The sequence below is a fragment of the Sceloporus occidentalis genome, unplaced genomic scaffold, assembly GCF_023333645.1.
Source record: "Sceloporus occidentalis isolate IW3139 unplaced genomic scaffold, rSceOcc1.0.p SCAF_2, whole genome shotgun sequence".
Taxonomy (NCBI): Eukaryota; Metazoa; Chordata; class Lepidosauria; order Squamata; family Phrynosomatidae; genus Sceloporus; species Sceloporus occidentalis.
In genome coordinates this window covers 250,895,066-250,903,135 of record NW_028316982.1, presented here as the reverse complement: position 1 = coordinate 250,903,135, position 8,070 = coordinate 250,895,066, and the positions used below count along the sequence as shown (strand labels likewise).

Genomic DNA, 8,070 nt, shown 5'->3' with positions numbered 1-8,070 from the left:
GCATGTTCAATAAGTGAGAACGACAGATCTGAATCACATCATTCTGGAGGGGAGGGACTAATGGCAGAGGGGTGTTTACCATCCCTCCTCAGTTTTTGGTAGATCCACCATCCCCCCCCCCCCCCCCATTCTCTCAGTGCTGCCTTTGTGCTTGTGGTGTGATCTATGGGTGCATGAGTTTTTTTTTAAAATGATCAAAGATTTGATTCACTGATTTTGCTACTACTTGCAATCAGTGAGGCAAATAGTTGCAAAACCAATGAACTGAATCTTTGATCAATTTATTATTATTTTTAAATCTATATAGTTCATAAGAGAGGCTACCCAGGCTGCTGCTTATGTCACTGATGACAGCATCCTGGGAGTCATGCCCCCCTCAGGGGTTGACCAGAGGGGATGGGAGGAACAGCAGCCTCCTGAAAGCAGCCCAAAAGCAGCCTCCTGAAGGAGGGCCAGGCTTTTCTTAGGCAGAGGGGAGAGGGGGAGGGGTCCTGGGGTCTGGCCCTTCCCCACCTGGGACCCGTCACACTCTGGCTCTCTCCCAGAGGGAGAAGGTGGCCCCCTCCCACCCTTCTGCCAGATGGGAGGAGGAAGAGGAAGAGGGAGGAATTGGGACCCTTTAAAAGCAGCTGGGAAAGTGGCAAAGCTAGATTGGGATACCTGGAGGAGATGTGCCCTAGGTCAGTTAATACATTGCCACTTTTCCTTCTCACCTCCATTATAGGTGTAATGGAGGATATGCTTCCCTCACAAATTCTTGATGATTATTGGAAAGTTTCTGGAAAGTTTGACTGCTATCTTGCCCTTTTCCTCATGTGGAAAAATGTCTTGGGCCAGTCCTTGAGCAAAGGTTGCTTAACAAAAGATCCCACATAGATGCCAGAGTTGGAACCTGTGAGCTTGGGCTATGTGTCCAAAGTGTTCCAAAGTAAATCCCTAATACCAAGCTAATGGATGTTGATGGCACTTCTGAAACGCAGCCAGCAATGGTGATGCTGATTGTCAGACACAGAACAAAAGAGAATCTGTCACTTTCCATCTGATAGGAATTCTTCAGGAACATAGGAGCACATGATGTCAAACAATGCTATGTGTAACACACCACAGCCATATGTAACAAACCATGGCCACGTGGCCTTGCCGATGTTCATATTTCACTACTGAACAGGAAGTCTCTCATTCTGGCTGGAGGAAAACCAATTGCTGTGAGACCGTAAGTAGACCGGCACTGTTCTCATTAGTTCAGCATGGGGAGAAGGGAGGTAAAGATTGTAACTGCAAGAATTAGAATCCCTCTTATAATTGCCATGATTATAAAAGCAATTCTAAAGGAATAAACTTAGGATTTCCTTTTGATGGTATGAAGATAAGATTTTCCAAAACACAAAGAAGATCAAGTTTGGGGCAGATTTTCATTTTCCAGCTAGCCTGAGCTATTGTCACAAGCAAACCCATTTGACACATTGTTAAGCCGTTGCAATGCCATCTTTACTCTAGAAAGAAGGCAGAGTGTGTTTATGTGTATTTATGTCGACTGTTGACTTATAGTGACCCCCTGAGGTTCATAGGGTTTTCTTAGACAAGGAATACTGAGAGGTTGTTTTGCCAGTTCTTTCCTCTGAAATATAGGTTATACCGCCTGGTATGCCTTGGCATTCTCCCATCCAAGTGCTAACCAAGGCTGACTGTTTAGCTTCAAAGATCACATAGGATCTGGTGCCTTTTGCTATAACTGGCATTAATGCCATTACATTCTGGTTGTCAGGTATGCTGGGTTGTGAATTTTGGAATCAATCCAAGTTAAATTTCCAAAAATGTCCACATTATTTATTAAAAAATCAAATTATAGTTGTGTGTGTGTGTGTGTGTGTGTGTGTATAAAACGAAAAAATAGTTGGAAAAGCCAGTATACTGTCTGAATGTAGTTTCATGTTTCAGTAGTGAATTCTACTTCTCCAAATGTATGCATAATATAGATATGTACCAGTATACCCCAGTGAAAAGTTGAGTGCTTGTTACTCTGAAAAACAGTTTGACTAGAGAAGAGGGAAAACAACTACAGTTCTCTCAGTTTAAGGTTAGTTACAAATCTAGCACATTCTCTCATGGCTTCCATTTTCCTCCCCAATATTTCTTGCTGCTGGATTGGAACAGACTACCTTCGATGGACCTCTCTGTCAGTGCTGTGCTCTTCTTGATCCTATCCTTCGGCCTCTGGGATTCTGACGCCAGAAAGCATCATACTGTCCTCACCGTGCCAAATGGAGGAAAGTGGGGCACTTGGGGGGACATAGCATTATGCCCCAAAGGATTTGCTAATGGCTTCTCATTGAAGGTGTTTTCTTTGCACTGTCCATTTGTTTGTTCTGGTGGGCTCTGGGGACTGTTTCCAAACATACACTCACACACACACACCAAGACATTGGAAAACTGCACTCCCCAGATCCATTTGGAGCCAGAAAAAGTGAATTTTAGCTCACTTCCACTTTCTTAAAGGGAGGCCAAGAGAGAGGCTATTTGGGGCATGGAAGAGGCCATGGAACCCTGCAATAAACTTTAAATAACAAATGACACCACCATAGTTTTTGGGGGTGTTGTTTACTAGGGCTGCCATTTTAAGATTGTCTCAACCCTAGGATTTCTAAGTCAAACCTTAAGACCAAGGGACAACCCCTGGTGATACCATTAAGTGTTATGCACTAAGTGCTAAGCACAGCTGCCCACCACTTCTCATTCAAATTCACATATGCACAAACAGAGAGAAAACAAATTTTCTGTTTGGAAATTAAGGGAGAAGCCTTAGTTAAAATGGCTGATCCCATATCAAGGTGGAAAAGAGGATTATTCCTACTCACCCATTTAAGGAAAGGGATAGGGCACATTTAACCCAGTCTCCCTACTTCTAGCCAGAAGATGGGTGTAGTGCAGAATGATGGGTAAGCTCTGCACTACACCAACAGGGAGGGAAGGAGGACTCTAAGTAAATAACTAGACCCCAGGGAGAGCTTTTGCAAGTTGCAGCAAAGAATCAATTAAACTTTGCAAATCGGAGGAACTTGCTGCTGTACTAAGCTGCAGATCTGCACTGAGCCCTGTCCTCTTAACTAGAGCTGGCACACTAAACCTGAAGCATTTGCATCTTCATCACCCAGCTAGAAATGATCCCTGAAAACTAGAGATTTAGGGCCAGGCTTTGAAATGTGACAACTCTAATATTTACCATTAATTTCGGGGGGGGGGGGGGATTGGGGGCAATTTTAGGGCTGCAGTATCAGTATATTGAGACCAGATGGAGTAAATAATTCCCAAAGAAAGCATTTTACATGGGGATTTTGTAGTATTGTAGTAATGGCTCATTTCCCCCATTTAGTTTATTTAATTTATTCCTTCTCTGTAGCAACAATGACAGCAGCTGCAAGTCTATCAGATGTCATGTCCTTCTTCCCAAAGCATACCCTAAGACTTTCACTATGGACCTTATCACACTAGACGAATCCCACACATAAATGGGATTTAAAAGTAGGAAAAACCCCACAAATGTGGGACATTTTTTTAGATGACATTTCTTCCAAAGAATAATAACGTGAAAATAAAGCGAATGGAAAGTCAACAAAAATGACACAGTTTTACTTTTGGGAACTTCTGAAAATAAAAAGGTGTCATTTTTGTCGACTTTCTGTTTGCTTTATTTTTGCATTATTACTCTTTGGTGCAAATGTGTCTGAAAAACCTCAAGTATTTGCTTCCCCTCCCCCCTACTTTTAAAATCCCGTTTATGTGCGGGATTCATCCAGTGTGATTAGGTCCTATGTGACATGAAATACATGATACCTTTATTAGGGGCATTATGGCTAAGGGAAGGAGCTACTAATGTTGGCCACCAGGGGGAATCAAATAAAGAAAAGATAGGAGACAGAAGACTAGGATCAGTCAATCTGTAACAATTACAAAGAGTCAGCCCTCTTTATCCATAGATTGTGTATCCACAGATTTGACCAACCACTGTTGGAGATATTCACATCCAAAAATCCAAAAAACAAACTACGATTTTGCCATTGTATACAAGGAATGACTTTTTATTACACCACTGTATATAATGGGACTTCATCATCCACAGATTTTGGTAATCCATGGAGAAAAATGAACCAAACCCCAGTGGATACTAAGAAGCCATTTTATATTCACATCCTTCTCCAGTAGATGTTGCACATAGTTTGGAATTTACACGACTTGCACTAACACTGTGCATTACTGATCTAGTCTGATCAGTACAGTACAGTATATGATAATCCAGGCTTTGCAACAGGAATTTACCACTAAAAGTGGTACTATATAATCATTAACAGTGTTGCAGCCTATGACATATTTATTTATTTAGGGGATTTATATCCCAACTTTCTCCCTGGTTACAAAAGTTAAAAAATAATTAAATATTACTCATATTAAAACATAAGTTTAAAATAGCATAGTTAAATGCTGTTTCTCCTTTTTTGTCCTACTAGGTACAGCCATACGTAAATAAATTGTTGGCAAATGATGACACATTTCTGAATTCCATTCGTCTCCTTTGCTCAAATGGTGACATGATAGAGTCTAAAGCCGGAATGTGAGTCACTTTCTAAAAAAAATAAAATCTTTCTCTTCCTCTATGACTTTGTTGCTTGTAAAATGGTGATGGAGAGTGATAGACTGAAATCTTTTATGCTGGATGAAAGCAAGGGGACTCTTTCTGATTGCTTCTGAATTCTTGAGTAGCTTCAAACTCTGCACATGTCTGCTCAAATTTTAGTCTCACCAAGTTCAATGGAACTTCTTTCTAGTTCAGTGAAGTCAATATGTTTACAATCTTAAGGTACAGGTTCCATGTGATACCATGTTTATGCCAGGGCCCAAAGCCCCATGGGGGGGAAAGGACAAAAACAGATCAAGAAAGAGGCTTACAAATGAAAGCAAATACAATGCAGCTAAAATATGTAAAAATTGACATTAGAACATACTTAAACTATACAGGACCCCAAGCCTCGTAGAAAAAAATAGACCAAAAGACCACAGGTACAAAGTTTAATTGCTCATTCCCACTTACATTTAAATCAGTTTGCAATTTGCTTTGACACTGGGTCAGTAAATTGATTCCAGTTGATGCGTAATTCTATGCATTCGTGTCTTTTTTGACACTATTGTCATTCACACTAGCTGGGGTGTTTTTCTTTTAAATGTCAATCATTGGGTGGGTGTGGCAATGCCCAACAGCCCCGGGAGATAGAAAGCTAAAGGAGGGACCCTTCCACCTTCTGCCTCCTGCCTTTTTCCTCCTCCTCAGGTGTCCTCCTTTTCCAGGGCAGCAGAGGGCAATGGCAAACCTCCTCTGAAAAAACCTTACAAAGTGTGGTGCAATAGTTTTAGTGTTGGACTATGACTCTGGACACCAGGATTGGGTTCCTTGCCCAGCCATGGAAATGCACTGGGTGACCTTGAACAAGCCACATTCTCTCAGCCTTAGGGGAAGGCAATGGCAAACCTCTCCAGAAAAAACCTTCCACTTCCCGCCTCTCTCCCCCTCCTCAGGCATCCTCCTTTTCCAGGGCAGGTCCTCTTTCGGGGCAGAGGAGTCCAGGAGGCATCATGGGCAGCTGCAGCACCTGAATCAAGAGGGGAGCCCCCTCTACAGCCCAAGATATGGCCCTCCAAGGGTCTGAGGTGGGAGCAACAGGAGGAGGAGAAGCTGCAGCAGGAGGGGAGGTGGTGGCCCCAGAGCCCCTAAAAGTCCCATGTCATCAGGAACGGGGCTGCCCGGAGCATCCATCGGCCCTCTCTCCTGCCAGCCATAGCTTTGTTGTTGCTGTAAGGCTGGGCAGGGAGGGTACTGCCACTGGGCATGTGCTCTGGGAGGGATGGGCAGGCAGTAGAGCTTGGCACAGGTACAGGAGCCACCTCGAAGGGATGCCCGGCCCTGGAAGGACCCTGCTGCTGAGGATTGGGGCAATTGCATTTAAACTGCTTTCAAGCGTGAATGACGCACATATAAATTGATCAGCAATTCGGTTTATATCATAGTAGGAATGAGCCCTAAGAAGACTTTATACAGGATTTTAAAAAGGCCCATGCAGAGGGAGGAAACAACACCTGTGATAGAAATTTAGCTTCTACAGTTTTATGTTTAAATTTAACTCCTTGTCTTAGCAACTCAATTCTCTTTTTCTAGAGGGCCAGTAATGCAATGCATGGGAATATTACAGGAACTGACCTTGCTATGGGAGTGAAAAACATTTTCTTCTATTTTTATCTACAGAGTGACAAAAATTGGATTTGTTTGTTAATGTAAAGCAGTGGTGGGCAAATAGTAGTGTCCTAAGGGTACATTTACACAGCTGAATCTTGGAGTGCCCTACCAACCCCTCTGACCCTTTCTTATCCTCCAATACTCTCTCCATGATTTTGTAGGGCTCAAAATCTCCCAGCTTTGTTTCCTCCCCCCCCCCCCCCATTTAAAGCCATTTTTATTCTCAGCTTTAACAAATTACAAATTGAAGTAGGGCTCCAGATTAGTTAACCAAAAGTAATAATGAGAAAGTGCCTAAAGACATAACACAAAAAAGATTGAAGGGGAGGAGGGGGAAAGCAATGTGCCATGCTAGTTCTTAGAAAAAGTTCATAAATGACAATGATAATTTGGGTTTATGTTTAATTTTCATTAAAATTCATTTCCAGAACATATAAGGGAGGAACTGTGTCACCTGTACATTACAGCGCATTAATAAAAGGAGGGTAGACCTATTAGTAGGTAGTGGAAATAAGAGTGAAAAATTCTACCACGCACATTCAGATACTTTGAGGGAGCTGCCATGTTAATCTATTGCAGAAAAGACAACAGAGTTTGGTTATGGAACCTGGAAGACTCAAGTTTCATTTTGCATGAATTTTTGAGGATGTAACCCATTCCATCAGGAGCATCAACACTGATTCTACTCCCTGTCTATGTGTTGCCCTACATGTATAACCTCTTTGAGGTTGACCATCAACATTAGAAAAAACTGAGCTGAACTAAATGTTACTTTACTCTTTATGCAACATGACAGTTCATGGATCTGCCATATTAAATATAGCTCAGTAGAGGAGTAAAAAAATGTTCACACACTTTCTCATCCTTATCGAATCAAATTACACTGTTGAAGAAATTGTCAAAAGCCACAAGATTTGGCTTGTTTGTGATAAATTCACAAAATTCCACATACAGAAGCTGTCTGGAATGCTTGAATTTTGCTTCAGTGCTGGTGATCAATTGCATGGTACACCCCACCACATCAGAGACATCAGTTTAGGAAATGCAAATGAGGTTTGTAGTGTAGGCAACTCTGTCCTCCAAGAGAAGAAAACAACTGGAGAAATGCAGAAGGACAGCATTGCTGCCCACTCCTCATTATCCACCTGAAGCCATCATCTCACATCCTTACTAATGACAACATAATTTCTTCTTTATCAGGTCAGGAACTTGGACAAAACCTGTGAAATGCCGCAAAGGTCACCTGGTTTCCTTTTCAATGCAGGTGAAAAAAAGCGAAGGGTTAGGTGATGATACATCAGCTACCAACATTAAATTCAGATGTGAAGATGGGACTGAAGTGTCAGGCGAGTCATCTAGCTGGCGTCACCCTTTTGGCCCATGGAGCAAGCGTTGCCCTTCTGGCTCCATATGTGGAATGAAGACAAAAGTGGAATCTAAGTTGGTAGGTGTTGAGGAAACATCACTTAATGATGTGAAGTTCTTCTGCTGTGACTGAAGTGTTACTTCATCATTGTGCTATATCACAGCTCTCGATGTGCTATTGGGTTTCCTGTCATGAGTCCTAAACACAATTAAATCATATATTAAGATTTTTTGGTGTGTTTATGTCTTTTCTTTATCTTAAAACCAAGGTAACTAATTAATACAGGTTGAACTTCCCTTATGTAAAATGCTTGGGACCAGAAGTGTTTTAGATTTCAGAGTTTTGGGGATTTTGGAATATTTGCATATAGGTAGTGAGATCTCTTGGATATGTGACCCATGTTTAAACATGACTTTCATTTATG

General features: G+C 41.9%; 1 protein-coding gene across 1 annotated transcript; it reads left to right on the top strand.

The window, feature by feature from the left end:
* The first annotated feature begins 2,164 nt into the window (after positions 1–2,164).
* Positions 2,165–7,793, top strand: LOC149319986 (vitelline membrane outer layer protein 1-like). Its single transcript, XM_089508240.1, has 3 exons — positions 2,165–2,335; positions 4,503–4,606; positions 7,481–7,793. The coding sequence occupies exons 1-3, from the start codon at positions 2,165–2,167 to the stop codon at positions 7,776–7,778; spliced, it is 573 nt and encodes a 190-aa protein (XP_089364366.1). The 3' UTR covers positions 7,779–7,793.
* The last annotated feature ends 277 nt before the right edge of the window (positions 7,794–8,070 follow it).